This window comes from Hyperolius riggenbachi, chromosome 2 (genome assembly GCF_040937935.1).
Source record: "Hyperolius riggenbachi isolate aHypRig1 chromosome 2, aHypRig1.pri, whole genome shotgun sequence".
NCBI classification, from domain to species: Eukaryota; Metazoa; Chordata; class Amphibia; order Anura; family Hyperoliidae; genus Hyperolius; species Hyperolius riggenbachi.
In genome coordinates, this window is record NC_090647.1 from 402,289,591 (window position 1) to 402,307,995 (window position 18,405).

Genomic DNA, 18,405 nt, shown 5'->3' on the forward strand with positions numbered 1-18,405 from the left:
GTTATTGAGCCAATCACTGCACTCACTCAGAAACAGAGAGAGCAGTGATTGGTTCAATGACAAATCTCTGCTCCCGCCCTCAGCACTATCGGGTCCTGTTAGGAGAGAAGGCAGCAGTGATTGGGTAGACTTGTTGCTGCTACAGCGTCTGATTGGCCACAGCTCTGGATGCAAGTACTACTGAGCCAGAGCAGGGGAATCCATGAATCTGCTGCTCATCACGGGGCTCCTGCTAATCAATAAAGGAGGACACGACAAGGCACAGGGGGACATATAGAGGGGGAAGGAGGACACATAAGTGACACAAGGGACAGAGACATAGGACACCTCCAGACCATAAGAAGCAGGGACTCCCCCCCCCCCCCCCCCCCCATTTTGGGGGGAGAAAAAGTGCGTCTTATGGTCCGGAAAATACGGTAGTTACATGTTCTATCATCTAGACAGGGGCACATAACCCTTTCCATTCTGGTGGCAATGATGATTCTGCTTTGTTAGGTTCACAAGTCCACCAAGTATCTTCTAACTGCCATTTTGTTCCTAAGCTCAACCCTTTATCATTTGTTACCTTCAATATTTCCCCACAATACTTAATCATCGGATGATTACTGGGGGCAGACCTATTATAGCATGTAAGATTGCTGGCTGTAGCAAATGCACACTGTGGTACCTCCATACGGGCTCTCTCTGTGGTACAGTTCCGTGGTTGATTCGCACTTATCATACTCTGTATCATACATTCTAATTCAGACCCACTCGCCACAACTGGTACCAGAGCAATCTGCGGTCTAGCCGCTGCACATACAATACAGTCAGACACATTCATTTGGTTTGCAGTAAAGGTTGCCAAAGTAGTCCAAAGATTCCCCCTGTATTCTAACTCCTTTAATAGATGGAGTAGTCTAGGGGGTAGCTGCTCTCCTTTCACTAGAACCTTGTTACTAGTCACGTCCATCTTGTTAACACTGTTCAATGGGGATGGATCAGTTGTCTGTTTGCCTGTCCTGTCGTTGCTGTTCAATGGAGGTCGTTCAGTGGTCTGTTTAGGTCGAGCAGTTATTGTCATTGTCAAAATAACATAGGGATCTGTCCCTGGAATCGTGACCCCGAGTACATATATGCCAGTATCTGTCACCTCAGGTCTTTGTAATATTATCCAAACTTTTGGATGCTTATTCTGTCGTACAGGTTTCTGTCTTTGGGATTTAACTTTGTACTCGATGTCTCCCACCCAGATGGATCAGTAGTCTTTCCACATCCCCTGATGACGGCATAGAGCCGAAACCTGGTAGGGAAGGAGAGACGGGCTAACTCCAAACACATCATCCTTAAGTGATAAGGTGCACTTAGAATTTTTATTCAGTGCAAGAACCTTATGAGCGATTTCTATGCAAGTGGGTCCAGTGTGCATGGGCCCACAATGTAAGTTGTTTTGTTTAAAATTTTACTATTGTGTGAAATAAAAATTGTTTTACCCCCTGTGAACAAAATCCTACTGAGCCTGGCATGTTGTTTTGTCCTATGGTGGCGGACACTGTATATCTTTGTTGAGCACTGGGTGTCTGCAGGCTGCAGGAGAAGGATTGGGGCGATTGAATAGCGCTGAGGTTTACGTATACAGTTTATGCAGCTCCACTTTGGATTGGAACTACCTCTGGCAGCTCGATTTATTGCACCTACGAGTAGCGCTTGATTATTTCCTTTTGCAACACTTCCACACGTCTTTCCAACTCAATATGGGTAGTTTGTCTCTTGCTCCCAAGTAAAAGTTGTAGTTAGTTCCGTACTTTTCCACAAATATTTCAGTGGGCTTCAGTCTAAACACTACATTGTCCATTCCAGGTGAGATAGTTGCATTCAAGTCGATCACCCCTGTCCCATACCCGTGGTTAGTATATTTGGACGTTCTCTGTGTGATTAGTTTTCTGACTTGTCCAGTTAGGGTCTCGTCGGTAGGGAGTTGTAACCAGGTGATTCCTTCAATTATGATCACAATCAGGGCTAGTACAATCATAGCAACTATGGTCCGTTTTCCCACTGGAATTTTAAAGAAACCCACATCCATTATGCTCATATGCGGGGGCGCCCTCTTTCCCTCCTCTACCTCCTTCATCCTGCTTCGAGCAAGAACATCTGTATAGGTGAGAAGCAACCTGCTAATATATTTCTCACCTTCGGCCCTTCTTGACCAGTTCAGGCAAATGTTCCTTTCCTGGAGGCAGATTCCACTGGAACCCTCTGCAGGCACTAACTACTCTTTCGCTGAGACAGGTATGGGTGCCCTATTACTGTGAGTCAGATGGATCCAGGAGTTCTTTTCTGCTATTCTTGCTGCAGTGGGAGTTGCTATTTCAGACTTGGTAAGGGCCCTCCCACCCTGGGGAAAGACAGTGCTGCTTCTTGATTACCTTGTCCTGTCTTTTCTGTGGGTATTGGGCCTGGGTAAGTGTTTGGTGCTTGCGGGTATGCCTCAGGTAATCTGCCAGTCACCCCTCCTCTGGAGCTATTCCTGTGTATTGAAAAAACAGGAGATCTGTATTGTTTCACAAACTACGGACAACATCTCACAACATCTTCCGTGTGGTGTTATTCTAAGGTAGCCACCATCCCTCCTGTTGACACATGTAAAAATCCATGTGTCATAAATGCAATTCATTAAAACATAAAATCAGTCAAGGGAAGGTTTGTAGGTCAGCGGTATACAGAGCGACCTGTAAGTAAAGTCTTAGACTGCAAGTCAGCAGAGGGAGCTGTAGTTGTAGACGTTAGAACTGCCAAGTCGTTGACACGGGAGATCAGGGGACTGGGATGTTGCACACATATAAATGGCCAGTGTTATGGGAGCCCAGAAAGATTCCATGCAATATAGAAACAACTCTGCGGGACAGGCGGGCTCCCCAGTTGCTGTCACTTTACCCTGCTGACGCCATTAAGCTGCAAATGTATGCATGATGGGAAAGCATACAGACTGTCAGTAGGGACAGTGGGTGATTGAATCCCGTGCAGCAGGCTGGCGTAGGGAAAGCAATAAAACATACAGCTTGAGCAAAGATGCAGAAAGAAGCTTATCTATTCTACGATGTTCTTCAGCTCACTACTGCAGGACCAGCTTAGTTGTTGGATTATTCCCTCCTGTGCACATAGAACTTATGCACAAAGGTCTTGTAACTCTCCTGCGGAAAAGTCACCGTGCAGGTGTGGACGGGGAAAAGATTTGTGGAAATATCCTCTAAACTATTATATGAAGACTGGTCAGTTGACAACAAAGAGAACAAAGTTGCAGGGGGCCAGGGTGGTGCAGCTTTGGACAGTGATACGTAGGTGCCCAAGCAAACTGGCTGTGCAGCATAGGTGGGGCGGAAGGAGGGGGGTGGGGCTGGTGGGGTGGAGCTGGTGGCGGGCTCTTGGCAGAGAACTACAGTCATGCATCCCTCTCCGCAGTTCGTCATTAAAAAAGGCTTTGTGGTCAAAATGTTCCATCAGTCATGTTACTTAAAGAGAACCCGAGGTGGGAATTACTTTTACTATTGGGGCACAGAGGCTGGTTGTGCGCACTAAGACCAGCCTCTGTTGCCCCATCGTGTGCCTCCATGTCCCCCCTGCTCGCCGCTATACCCCCCGCATTGCTGGCGACACGCAGCGTGTCGCCAGCTCAATGTTTACCTTGCGCTGTCAGTCAGCGCTGCTCCCCTGCCTCCTCCGCATCGGCGCACCTGCCCGTGTCCCTTCCCTCCCGCTGATAGGAGGGAAGTGACGCGGCGGGTGGCGCCGATGCGGAGGAGGCAGGGGAGCGGCGCTGACTGACAGCGCAAGGTAAACATTGAGCTGGCGACACAGCCAGCAATGCGGGGGGTATAGCGGCGAGCAGGGGGGACATGGAGGCACACGATGGGGCAACAGAGGCTGGTCTTAGTGCGCACAACCAGCCTCTGTGCCCCAATAGTAAAAGTAATTCCCACCTCGGGTTCTCTTTAACTTCTTCTAACATACCCATAAACTATAAAATTTAATCATGTGACAATTGAACAGTCAAACAGTCAATGACAGTGACCCATACTCCACAGTAATACAATAATCAATTATTCCCAGAAAAATCATCATATTTGTTCTTATAACTAAAAGTAGTATTGCAGGGTTTCTTTGTTCTCCTTTCCTAACCAATATGTTAAGACTTGGCCCCTCCTCGTATATGCCTCTAGTAGCCATCTTTGAGCCTCTGGTAAACCATATTGCTTTTCCAAAATCGCATTACCTTGAGCATCACATTTAATTTGAGAAACAAGTTTTTTACAACTCTCAAGATGCAGATGTCCTAAAAACCCATATTTATCTCTCCACAGGCTGCGATACTTAACCCAGTTGCCATATTTCTGCGCATAACACATTCATCATTAGTGGCCATAATTTTGCTTGTACCGTGACCCATTCTTTACCTCCCCGTTCACACACACCTTATTTTGAAGGATTATTAGTCACCTGGATCCCCTATCCGCACTCAAATATAGGCACGGGGTACCTGACACAACTTCTGTGTGTTGAACTTCTAAGGAGAGGCACCTCCGACTAAGGTACTGACACAATCAGTGGTCTAGATCCACTCCGATATTACTGCCTGTTACGCGGCTGTATTCTGTCACAAGGGACTTACAATTCCGCTGAGGCACGCAGTAGCTTAAGAAACTGACCACAGATTGTTTCATGCAAAACAATATAACAGCACATCAAAAAACGTATACTCTAAGCGCAGCCCTGTGTACGAGAAGTTACAAAAATAAAAAGTAGTACTTACAATTAAAGTTTTCAGGACACCCGAGAACTTTGTTTTAGAATCCTAAGCAGGCGATTTCACCGACCTTGTCCACAAGGACATGAGACCTAGTTGCGTCTGGCCAACTGTTAGAAGGGAACGTTTTGCCCCGGGGGTCTTTTACTGGCCTACTATTGGATTGTTCGCCAGTCACAAACGCGATTCTAGGTCTCAAATCCTGTAGACGATAGGTTCCCGGTTCGACTAGGACCAGATGTTAAAAGAAATAATTATCACAATGAGACGTTCTCCATATTTGCCAATGAAAGTAGAAATCTTTATTTACTCAGCTGAGGACTTTTTCATGTGCCAGCATACAGAAACCGCAAGCTAACTTACAGCTTCGCTTAGCCAGAAAAAGTGAGGACTTCCTCACTCTGCTGATCTTTTTACCCCAGTTAATATGCTAACATATTCCTCCCTCCAGGCAGTCTGTTATTCTATGAGTCCAATCAGCAGTATCTAAAGGAGACTTGGACTTCCTCGTTGGGTGGGATAACCTGTGTCCTTCAAGAGACTTCCTGTCAATTTAAAGAGACACTGAAGCGAAAAAAAAATTATGATATTATGATTTGTATGTGTAGTACAGCTAAGAAATAAAACATTAACATCAGATACATCAGTCTAATTGTTTCCAGTACAGGAAGAGTTGAGAAACTCCAGTTGTTATCTCTATGCAAAAAAGCTATTAAGCTCTCCGACTAAGTCAGTCGTGGAGAGGGCTGTTATCTGACTTTTATTATCTCAACTGTAATTGAACTGTTTACTTTTCCTCTGCCAGAGGAGAGTTCATTACTTCACAGACTGCTCTGAAAGACTCATTTTGAATGCTGAGTGTTGTGTAATCTGCACCTATTATAGAATGATGCAATGTTAGAAAAAACACTATATACCTGAAAATAAAAGTATGAGAATATTTTCTTTGCTGCTAATCTTCTAGTAATTATTCATAGTACACAACCAATTCATTATATCATATTTTTTTTTCGCTTCAGTGTCTCTTTAAGTTTCACTTTAGGCTGGGTTTCATTTTACTGGAAATGAAACAGTAGTCCTGGTACATGAAGTTCCGTTTCGGCCTCTAGTCAGTGACCAGCAAGGATAAATCCGCCTCTGGAAATCTGGTTTAAACCGCCTTTTTAGATTCCTCTCTTGTCCTCTGAAAGGCTGGAATTCCACTGCAAAGGCATAATAAGCGGTGCACAGTAAATAGCTCAAAAAGATACATTTATTCAGTAATATTGTGATAACTCTTAACCGGTTCAGCACCGCAGTCCGAAAATCTCATGCATCCGAGCAACGTTCACCTCCCATTCATTCGCCTATAACTTTATTGCTACTTATCACAATGAATTGATCTATATCTTGTTTTTTACGCCACTAATTAGGCTTTCTTTGGGTAGTACATTTTGCTAAGAATTATTTTTTTCTATTCTATTTTAACAGGAAGATTAAGAAAGAAATGAAAAAAATTCATTATTTCTCAGGTTTTGGCCATTATAGTTTGAAATTAATATACGCTACCGTAATTAAAACTCATGTATTTTATTTGCCCATCTGTCCCGGTTATTACACTGTTTAAACGATGTCCCTATCACAATTTATGGTGCAGATATTTAATTTAGAAATAAAGGTGCATTTTTTCAATTTGCGTCCATCACTATTTATAAGCTTATAATTTTAAATAATATAATAACATATTCTCTTGACATGCATATTTAAAAAGTTCAGACCCTTGGGTAACTATTTATGTTGTTTTTGTTTTTTTTAATTGTATTTTTTTTTTATATATATAAAAAAGTGTATGTGGGTAATTTTTGGTGTGGGAGGGAAACTGCTAATTTTAAATGTAAAATAATATTTTTTTTTATTAAAATTGTATGTTGGTGCAGTTTACTATTTGGCCACAAGATGGCCACAGTGAAAAAAGTCCTGGATGCGAACGATCTCGCATCCAGGAACTAACATGCTGGGGAGATGTTTCCTGGGGGCAGAAATACCGCGCTCTCTGGAGAGAAAGCGTCGGTATTTCTGCGGGGAAGGTAGATCGGTGAATGGGAATTATATTCCCATTCACTGATCGGAGGGGTTAGCGGCGGGCAGTGGGAGCGGCGGCAGTAGCAGTGCCTATCTGGACGAGGAAGCTCGTCCAGATAGGCCGAACTGGTTAAGGCAATATTTATAGTCATATTATTAAAGTGTAACTCTAGCACACTGGTCTGATTACATTAATATGGTTCTTATAGCCACGTGGGGAATATAAAAGATATACACACACAATTGATGATAAAATCTTCATTAATTCTTTCCACAAGGACCACCAAAAAGACCACTCACCTACCGCTAATGATCAATGCAGAGACTGTGAAGAGAGTTCCCAGCTTCAAATTTTTGGGAGTCACCATCGCAGAGAACCTGTCCTGGGCTGACAATGCTTTAGCTCTAACTGGCAAAGCACAACAACGCCTCTACTTTCTGAGAAAACTAAGGAGCGCTAACCTCCCGCAGAAGCTGCTGGTTAATTTCTACATATGCACTATAGAAAGCATTCTGACCAATTGCATGACGGCCTGGTACAACAGCTGCACCAAGGCTACTAGAGAAGCCCTGCAGCAAGTTGTTAAAACAGCAGAAGCCATTATCGGCACTGAACTACCATCACTGGAACTTTTGTATAATACTCGCAGCGTGAGAATGGCCAAAAACATCATCACCCTGGAAATGCCTTGTTTGAGCTCCTTCCATCAGGTAAATGTTTTAGATCAATCCGCACACACACACACACAAACAGACTGAAAGACAGCTTTTTCCCATCCGCCATAAACTTGATGAACTCTGGATCCTCTCTGAAATAATTAACTCTGTGTACAAATTGTTTAAACATCTGTAATACCTGGCATACTTGTATAATTTTTTTCTCTTCCTTGTTACTATCACTATGTTCCCTATCTGCACTGTGGGGTTGTCATGAAAAGTAATTTCGTTGTGTTACGCAATGACAATAAAGTGAATTGAATTGAATAGCCGTATTTTTGACCTACTGGACTTTTTCAACTGTGATACAGAAGGGGTCGTTTATGCAATACAATGCCCCTGCCCCTTACTGTATGTGGGTGAGACCACAAGAGCTGTGAAGACGCGAATTCTAGAGCATCTGGGAGATATATATTACAAACTAAAAACTTCAGTGGCAAGACATTTTAAAGTGTACCCGAGGTGACATGATGAGATAAACATGTCTATGTACAGTACTAAACATATTAATAACCAAGGTGTTTTACTTGTTTTATTTTGCTGCCTGAAAGAGTTATTTTTTAAGGATGGAAGTGGCAGCTTTTGTCTTGTCAGTAGCTTGTCAGGAATATTGTAAACATCACTGATAAGCAAATCACAGCCATAAAAGTTTTCCTGGCAGAATACATTTTTCTACATGTTTCTGAGAGCAGAGGGAGAGAGAAAGGGTCAATATAGTTCATGTATTTTCATTTAGGGACACTTAATAGACTGCAACTTAGCAGAGACAGCAAAACATTTAATCTACATTATACATGTTTAAATAAAAAATAAAATCCTGGGATGACTAAAGAAGTCTTTTTTAGGAGTAGGAGGATAAATATAATTGTTTATCCCATCAGTTTATTTTCACCTCGGGTTCACTTTAATGACAAACATGGAACTGAACCCAGTTGTTTAAAATTCTGAGTAATACAAAGGTGGAAAAATGGCCTTAGAGGAGGAAACCTGGACCAAAAATTGAGGCAGTTGAGGCCCGTTGGATTTATAGGTTGGGCACCTTAAGCCCTCATGGTATGAATGAGGGCTTCACCTTTTCCCCTTTTATTTAATTCTTTGAACCCAGAGTACCAGCCAACGTTGTGCTGTTATGTTTTTTTCTTTCATGTTTGTAATTGACAATGGGTGTTCCCTCCTTTTTCTGTAAAAATATTTTGGTTATCCATTTATATTGTATAGTGGCCGAATACGCTATTCTCCTTGCCGTGGGATAGTAGCCCCCCTTTAGTAGATACCTCTCCTTAGGAGCATATATGTATTTTTTTAATGCCGATCTCCAATGGTCTTTGTTATATGACCCCCAATATTCCCCTAGAATCGAGTTCAATTATGAGGTGACAGGTCCTCTAGTTTTGATATAGGGACTTGGAGACGCTATCATACGTGGGGGACGCCTTTGCCTATATTTAGCAAAAGGCTTGGATGGAATGCTATTAGGCATCCTAGTCCCTGCCTGCCCCATTTTCCTTTATCTGGCGATTTCTATCCTGCTAATGCTTGCAATTTTCAGCATTGGCTTACATGGTGTTTACCTGTCCCCATAGCAACTGATCCCTCGAGCGGGGACAATACCAGAAGTGCCTCTTTGTTTGTCAGAAGCGAGTACAAATAATGCACCAACATATGGGGATATGCTATGAAAGTATTTGATCAAGCACTTAATATTCCCCCGAGAGGTGGTTAAGGATTTATCATGATCCTTGCCGCGACGTTGTTTGTTTTTGTATCAATATGGCAACTCCAATCATAGCGCGTTGCCTTATTCTACGTGCTACGCACGCCGGGTATGCTATCCACCCATCCCAGCTGCTGGTTAATTTCTACATATGCACTATAGAAAGCATTCTGACCAATTGCATGACGGCCTGGTACAACAGCTGCACCAAGGCTACTAGAGAAGCCCTGCAGCAAGTTGTTAAAACAGCAGAAGCCATTATCGGCACTGAACTACCATCACTGGAACTTTTGTATAATACTCGCAGCGTGAGAATGGCCAAAAACATCATCACCCTGGAAATGCCTTGTTTGAGCTCCTTCCATCAGGTAAATGTTTTAGATCAATCCGCACACACACACACACAAACAGACTGAAAGACAGCTTTTTCCCATCCGCCATAAACTTGATGAACTCTGGATCCTCTCTGAAATAATTAACTCTGTGTACAAATTGTTTAAACATCTGTAATACCTGGCATACTTGTATAATTTTTTTCTCTTCCTTGTTACTATCACTATGTTCCCTATCTGCACTGTGGGGTTGTCATGAAAAGTAATTTCGTTGTGTTACGCAATGACAATAAAGTGAATTGAATTGAATAGCCGTATTTTTGACCTACTGGACTTTTTCAACTGTGATACAGAAGGGGTCGTTTATGCAATACAATGCCCCTGCCCCTTACTGTATGTGGGTGAGACCACAAGAGCTGTGAAGACGCGAATTCTAGAGCATCTGGGAGATATATATTACAAACTAAAAACTTCAGTGGCAAGACATTTTAAAGTGTACCCGAGGTGACATGATGAGATAAACATGTCTATGTACAGTACTAAACATATTAATAACCAAGGTGTTTTACTTGTTTTATTTTGCTGCCTGAAAGAGTTATTTTTTAAGGATGGAAGTGGCAGCTTTTGTCTTGTCAGTAGCTTGTCAGGAATATTGTAAACATCACTGATAAGCAAATCACAGCCATAAAAGTTTTCCTGGCAGAATACATTTTTCTACATGTTTCTGAGAGCAGAGGGAGAGAGAAAGGGTCAATATAGTTCATGTATTTTCATTTAGGGACACTTAATAGACTGCAACTTAGCAGAGACAGCAAAACATTTAATCTACATTATACATGTTTAAATAAAAAATAAAATCCTGGGATGACTAAAGAAGTCTTTTTTAGGAGTAGGAGGATAAATATAATTGTTTATCCCATCAGTTTATTTTCACCTCGGGTTCACTTTAATGACAAACATGGAACTGAACCCAGTTGTTTAAAATTCTGAGTAATACAAAGGTGGAAAAATGGCCTTAGAGGAGGAAACCTGGACCAAAAATTGAGGCAGTTGAGGCCCGTTGGATTTATAGGTTGGGCACCTTAAGCCCTCATGGTATGAATGAGGGCTTCACCTTTTCCCCTTTTATTTAATTCTTTGAACCCAGAGTACCAGCCAACGTTGTGCTGTTATGTTTTTTTCTTTCATGTTTGTAATTGACAATGGGTGTTCCCTCCTTTTTCTGTAAAAATATTTTGGTTATCCATTTATATTGTATAGTGGCCGAATACGCTATTCTCCTTGCCGTGGGATAGTAGCCCCCCTTTAGTAGATACCTCTCCTTAGGAGCATATATGTATTTTTTTAATGCCGATCTCCAATGGTCTTTGTTATATGACCCCCAATATTCCCCTAGAATCGAGTTCAATTATGAGGTGACAGGTCCTCTAGTTTTGATATAGGGACTTGGAGACGCTATCATACGTGGGGGACGCCTTTGCCTATATTTAGCAAAAGGCTTGGATGGAATGCTATTAGGCATCCTAGTCCCTGCCTGCCCCATTTTCCTTTATCTGGCGATTTCTATCCTGCTAATGCTTGCAATTTTCAGCATTGGCTTACATGGTGTTTACCTGTCCCCATAGCAACTGATCCCTCGAGCGGGGACAATACCAGAAGTGCCTCTTTGTTTGTCAGAAGCGAGTACAAATAATGCACCAACATATGGGGATATGCTATGAAAGTATTTGATCAAGCACTTAATATTCCCCCGAGAGGTGGTTAAGGATTTATCATGATCCTTGCCGCGACGTTGTTTGTTTTTGTATCAATATGGCAACTCCAATCATAGCGCGTTGCCTTATTCTACGTGCTACGCACGCCGGGTATGCTATCCACCCATCCCAGCTGCTGGTAGTGGCTTGACTCTGTACTACTGCTATCCTATTATGTGCATCATGTGGTTTACAATGCATTTATTACTTTAGCACTCTAGCAGTTAACACTTTGTTCACTCCTGATGAAGTTTCTAATTAATGAAACTAAACATGTAGGATTTTGTGTGGGGGTTTAACCTCCTTAGCGGTATGCCCGACACTGTGTCGGGCATACCGCTCTGTGGCACCAGGAGTCCACCATGAATAAATAATTGCGCCTAATGTCTATAAATCCTCTAGCTAGCACTAGGCTAGCTAGTAAGAGTGTCCGGCACCCCTGGATCCCCGCCGATCCCACCATTTGTGTTACCCCCCCCCCATCCTGGATCCAGCGATCGCGCAGCCTCCTGGCACAGCTCCGTTCTCTCTATGGGGAGGATCAGGTTTGCGCATGTCATCTGCGATTCTCCCCATAGTGAAGACCGGAGCTGTCCGGGGAGGCTGTGCCGATCACTGGATCCATGCTGGGTAACGTATAAACGGGGGAGCGGCGGCGATTGGGGGGTGCCGGAGACTTCTTCAAGCTAGCCTAGTGCTAGCTAGAGGGTTTATAGCCATTAGGCACAATTATAAAAAAAAATCAGGCAAAAAGTAAGAAAACCTCCTGAGCGGCGCAACGCTCAGGAGGTTAATACAGTGTAGATCAACAATGTGAGTTAGAAGGGTAGTCTGCAATTGACTGACATTACACCCCCAACCCATTGTTTTCACTTTGAATCACTAGTGTGGATAGTATATGTGTCCTGACTTTTTAACATACTTAAAGTTCTATTTTAGTTATTCATCTCCTTTTATAGGGTTATACCCAGTACCGGAGACGTTGCTGATGATGTCATCAGCTGTGTCCCCGGTACTGTATACAGTAGCCCGGGGGTTGTACATCAGAGGAGAATCTGCGATCATCGCTGGAGAGAGCCTCGGGTGAGTAAAACACCCCGTTCTCTTCTCATAGTGCCGCAGGGGGATCAGGAGGGAGGGGGGAGCCACTGGGGGAACAAAGGGAAGGGAGTAAGAGAAGGGAGAGAGGCGGGGGGGGCGTCAGAAGGAGGGGGGGGGGTCAGAAGGAGGGGGCAGGAGGACCATAAAGGAGGAAGGAAGGGATGAGGACATGTCACCGCACTGCTCTGCCCTGCTGGCTCCATGTTTGCTTCTCTAGAACTGATGGAAGCCTGTTGGCACACTGTGGGTAGCTCAAATGGCTACCCACAGTGTGCTGACAGGCATCCATCTGTCTTAGGGAAGCTCACAGAAGCAGAAAAGGCAGAGCCGGCGGTGCAAAGCAGCTAGGAATCTCCCTGGCTGCATGGACGAGCCTGACTAGTCAATACTGCTTTCAGCGGCCTACAGCTCCAGGAGAAGGGTCCACTGGCACATCCCTGGCAAAGCTGAGCTGAGGCGGCCTCCAGGTGCTCCATCCTCCTCCACTGCACCAAGCACCAGTCAGCTGTGGGGGTAAGTTTTTTATGCACTTCTCATTTCACCTTGGATCTGTGCACCTTGCTGTCGGGCTGCACACTGTAAACTGGGCACTATAACTGCTGATCGTGGGTACTGGGCACTATAACTGCTATATCGTGTGCCCCTGCCTCTGGTGAGCCTGGTCGGCCCTGCTTATAGTAACGCACCCTGGGACTGCTTTGAGTAGGCACTGTTGGGGGCTAACCTTGAGTAGGCACTGTTGGGGGCTAACTTATGACTTATGGACTGTTATGAGCTGCGGTGCTGTTCCCCGTCTGGTTCCCCAGGCGTACTACTAGACCAGATACACCCCTCTGATACGCTATATGGACTGTTAGGGTTCGCCCTGAGGCCTACGTGCACTTCTGCTAGCACCACCACCCCTCTACTCCCTCCCTCACCAAACACACGGAGCTACTCTCCATATGCCACCCCAGCGCATCACCTACACCAGATCGCAGCTTCTGAGATGGGGAGCACGCAGCACGCTCTCCGAGGACAGGCGTCTATACAACACGGTCTGGAGCCATGTACAAGAGCTCGCAGGCCCTGCCCATACATCCCCTGCGGCTCGGTGGATGAGGGGGAGCCGGGCAGGTGCCCAGGTGAGACTGAAGAGGAAAGGTCTTAGGTCAGCCATCCCATCGGTCCTGCTGTCGAATGTGTGCTCCCTCCCGAACAAACTGGATGAACTCCGACTCCTCAGTGAAAAGAAGGAGCTCTGCAGTAGTACCCCAATCCTTTGCTTCACAGAAACCTGGCTGCATGATGACATCCCAGACAATGGCCTTCACCTTCTGGACTTCAACCTCATCCGGGCAGACCGCGACCCCACTCTCTCGGGTAAAAAGAAGGGTGGTGGCATCTGTTTTTTTACATCGGCCAATCATGGTGCCCCAACTTATCAGTACTAGCCAGGAAGTGCTCCCCCGAGCTTGAACTTCTAATTGTCAACTGCAGGCCAAAATATTCGCCCAGGGAGTTCTCCTCCTACGTTCTTGTTGGCGTGTACATACCACCTGATGCCGATGTTAGACATGCCCTGCACAACCTCAGCGACACCATCACAAAATGGGAGTCAACCCTTCCCGACTCGCTGTTCATCGTATTGGGCGACTTCAATAAGGCTAATCTTCGCCAGGAGCTTCCTCGCTTCCACCAGCATGTGACCTGCCCCACCAGAAATCAGAACACACTGGATCACTGCTACACAGGGCTGAAGGATGCCTACAAAGCCATACCAAGGGCAGTGCTGGGCTCCTCGGACCACTCTCTCATTCACCTGATCCCCCACCTACAGGAGGCGCCTGGAGTCAGCTAAACCTGTTCTCAAGTCCACCAAAGTGTGGTCAAGCGAGGCCAAGCTCCAACTTCAGGCATGCTTCGACTGCACTGACTGGAAGGCCATGGAAGCTCCAAACCTTGACGAGTGGGCGGACAACATCTCCTCATACATCAGCTTCTGTGAAGACTCTTGCGTACCAACCAAGACCTTCAAAGTCTATCCGAACAATAAACCGTGGTTCTCCAACAAACTACGGCAACTGCGGAGGTGCAAGGAGGTGGCGCACAAGTCCAGCAACCAAGAGGACTACAAGACAGCAAAGAATAACCTGAAGCGAGAACTGAGTGCCGCAAAGAGGGAGTATGCAGAAAGGATAAGATGCAACCTGCGATCTAACGACACACGAGCTGTCTGGAAGGGGCTTAAAGCCACCACAAACTATAAGCCTCCCCACAACACGCAACTCCCAGTACTGAGCTAGCCAAGGACCTCAGCAATTTTTACTGCAGGTTTGAGGATCAGGAGGCACTGGGGGAGCCAGCACACCCCACATCGAGTGCAGGTTACTTTGACCGCCTGCCCTTGGGACGCCGATACAGATCGATCCTCACCAAGACCACCAGGCACTTGAACACCTTCTTCCCCCAAGCTGTCCTCCTGCTGAACTCGAACTACCACCCTAGCAAAGCCCTATAGCACCTCCCTAGCCTGCACTGACGGTGCACTGCTGCTCAATCATGGAATCCCCTTGTTTTGTTTTGCACGCCACATCGTATGCTGTAATCCCTTTAGTTACGTTTATGCCGCCATGCTGTAATCATGTTGTTATTTATGTTTGTTCATATCTCGCTCTGGAATGCCCCTTATCTGTATAACACCTTTTTCTGCCGTGTGAACCACAAAAAATTCCGGGTGCCACATTGTTGCACTCGGCGAAATAAATGATTCTGATTCTGATTCTGATCTCTGTCTCGAGCCCACCACCTCCAGCTGTGAATGAGGCTGATGTCCTCTTCCACCTGTCCTCGCTAAACCCCAGGAAAGCCTCTGGCCCGGACGGCGTGTCACCAGCCTGTCTGAAAACATGCTCACACCAGCTGGCACCCATCCTCGCTTCCTTATTCTCCAAATCCCTCCAGGTCGGCAAAGTCCCTGCATGTTTCAAAAAGTCTACCATTATCCCTGTCCCCAAAAAGCAAGGAAACGCTGACCTCAATAAATACAGACCAGTGGCCCTGACATCCAACATCATGAAAACCTTCGAGAGAGTCGTCTTGTCACACATCAAGCTTGTTACCTCCCCCCATATGGATCCATACCAGTTTGCATACAGGGCAAACAGATCCACTGATGATGCTGTCAACATCTGCCTTGAGCTCACATACGACCACCGGGACAAACCTAACACATACGCCAGGATTCTCCTTCTGGACTTCAGCTCAGCCTTCAACACCATCTGCCCCCGCATACTGCAGGACAATCTCACAGAGCTGAATGTCCATCACACACTCCGCGGGTGGATCACAGACTTCCTGACTAACAGAACTCAAGTCGTTAAACTTGGGGAGGTCACCTCTCAACCAAGGACAATGAACACGGGAGCCCCTCAAGGCTGCGTCCTGTCGCCAATCCTGTTCTCCCTCTACACGAACAACTGCAGATCCAAGGAGAACTCTGTCAAGGTCATCAAATTTGCAGATGACACCACCATCGTTGGTCTAGTGACAAACAATGATGAGCAGGCCTACCGCCAGGAGGTTGACAGAGTTTCCCAGTGGTGTAGGGAGAACAGGCTGGTCCTCAACTCATCCAAAACCGTAGAGCTGATTGTGGATTTCAGGAAGCATGCTCCCTCCCCCCCACCAATCTTTATCAACGCCACCGAGGTTGAAAGAGTAACCAGCGTTCGCCTTTTGGGCACCACCATCTCCAAAGACTTGAGCTGGAAGGCAAACACATCCCTGACCCAGAAGAAAGCCCAGCAGAGGCTCTTCTTCCTCCGCCAATTGAAGAAGTTCGGCATGGCTCAAGAGCTACTAACGTGTTTTTACACCGCCACCATCGAGTCCGTCCTCTGCTCCTCCATCCTAGTCTGGTTCGCTGGCTCCTCCACCAGAGACAGGTACAAACTTCAGAGGGTCATTAGATCATCAGAGAGAATCATTGGCAGACCTCTCCCCTCGCTTGTCCACCTCCACAACTCCAGGCTGCGCACAAGAGCACTGAGGATTGCCGGCGACCCCTCTCACCCGGGCCAACGGTTCTTCTGCAGACTTCCGTTAGGCCGTAGGTTTCGGTCTATCGCCACCAAAACCTCAAGACACAGGAACTCTTTCTTTCCCTCAGCTGTCACCCTCCTGAACTCCCTGTAGGGCATTCCATCCCCTCACCACTGTATTCTGAACTGCACCTTGCCGCCCTGCTTGCTTTCTTATTTGCTTTTGTTTGCTTTTTTTGTTTTGCTTGTATTTATGCCTTGTTTGTTTATGCCTTTATGCACTTTATGCCCTGTTATCTATACTTTTATCTCTACTCTGTTAATTGCTGTGCCAAGCCCAATTCCGAGCATGACCCTGTCGTGCCTGGCGAATAAAAATGATTCTGATTCTGAGCATCTTGTTTCTGGAGGTGCAAAGCTCGTTCATACCGCTAGGGAGGTTAGGATGATGGATGCTGACAGGAGTACGATAAACTGCCTGTTCATTTTCGGAGTGCTTGCAGTCATCTAGACAGTAACTGCATTGTGTGTCAATTGCTGACTTGCATGTTTACAAATGCTCCCAATCGGCTGCATTATAGTGTTTAATGCACGCGGAAACTTCACCATTACATAGGGCATGTGTTTCAGCATGATAGGGTTTTAGAATAGGTAAGATGAATTGTAATTGTTCAGTAAAACATGGAGCTTTCATGTCAGACTAAGGTAATATTGACATGGTTATCTTATGTTTACAATGCACATTCATTCACAACCAAAACACTTGCATCTGTATTAACTTTTGGCTGTGAGTTAATGTAAGTAACATAATTGGGTATGTAACTCGTAATTTTGACTATTTAATACTTCTGCCACTAATGTTTGTAATTTTTTTTACAGTGTTTACTTTTCTGGTACAAAAAAGTGACTGGAAACAGGGTAGAGCCATTGTGGGAGTTCAATTTCAAATTGAAGAAACTGGTAAGCTACAAATAACTATTGTATTACATTTCTATACTATTTGATTAGCAGGGTATGGTGCAGAACTCAGTCTTACAAATATGATGTACTGATAAATAAGATGTTTCAACTGGAGTTTACTCGATAGAATATAACATGGATTTGTAAATGTTCAAACTTTTCAACGGACGCTGACCTGATAATGTTACAAAGTGGATATATGCCACATGTATCACATTGCCAGTACAATTCAGCAAACTCATCAAGAAAACCTGGGTTTGGACAAATTTATATAAAATAAATGAAAAACACAAAATAATATTTTGATCCAAATGCAGTGTAACACAATCCCTATAATCACATTGTTTTAAAATTGCCACAAGATGGCAGTCAAACAGCACTTAATGCTCTTGTTATAAGCTCTCATTTATTGAACTGTACAACATACCATAAAAAAGGAAAACAAGATATATTTGTGCAAAGAATAGCCTGTTCAAGGATTCAGTAGGATACAGGAAAAAAAGTAGCAGAACAATTTTGCCTACAGATTTTACAGGGCTGTAATTGAAGCAGGTTATCCTGGTCCTCCATAAGGACTACTTGATTTTGATGTATACACATGATTCTTTGCTTCCTTGTATTGTGTTTGGCTCAGGGGCGTAGCTAGAAATCATGGGGCCCCGTAGCAAAGATTTAGTTGGGCCTCCCTCCCAAAAAAGTTATTAGGCACCTTTGTGCACCTCCTCCCGCACTCCAATTTTAGGTAGCCGAAGGGGCGCCCGAACATGAAATAGCCAAAGGCTTCCTCTCCCTTCCCAGTATAGGTAGACAAAAGTAGCCCCCTCAGTATAGGTAGTCAAAGGTACAGTGTTTAAGGTTACTTACCTTCATGCACTCTGTTTCCTACAGAAAGACTCTTATTCCGCTATTTACGATTCTTTGATTTGACTGCCCATAAGTGCCCTCCCATAGTCAGATCCTCTCC

At 44.9% G+C, this 18,405-nt stretch overlaps 2 protein-coding genes across 4 annotated transcripts in view; one reads left to right on the plus strand and one right to left on the minus strand.

The window, feature by feature from the left end:
• The window catches only part of TMEM183A (transmembrane protein 183A), a 187,792-nt gene that overhangs the window by 125,747 nt on the left and 43,640 nt on the right, over nt 1-18,405 (plus strand). Inside the window, exon 5 of the mRNA XM_068269794.1 lies at nt 17,361-17,441. Coding sequence (XP_068125895.1) covers nt 17,361-17,441 — 81 coding nt within the window. The remainder of the gene's footprint in view (nt 1-17,360; nt 17,442-18,405) is intronic.
• The window catches only part of LOC137546854 (ras and Rab interactor 3-like), a 272,031-nt gene continuing 259,510 nt past the window's right edge, over nt 5,885-18,405 (minus strand). For all 3 annotated transcript variants that reach the window (XM_068269792.1, XM_068269790.1, XM_068269793.1), the window contains one exon: nt 5,885-5,982. In XM_068269792.1, the coding sequence (XP_068125893.1) occupies nt 5,931-5,982 (52 nt within the window). In that variant the 3' untranslated portion in view covers nt 5,885-5,930. The remainder of the gene's footprint in view (nt 5,983-18,405) is intronic.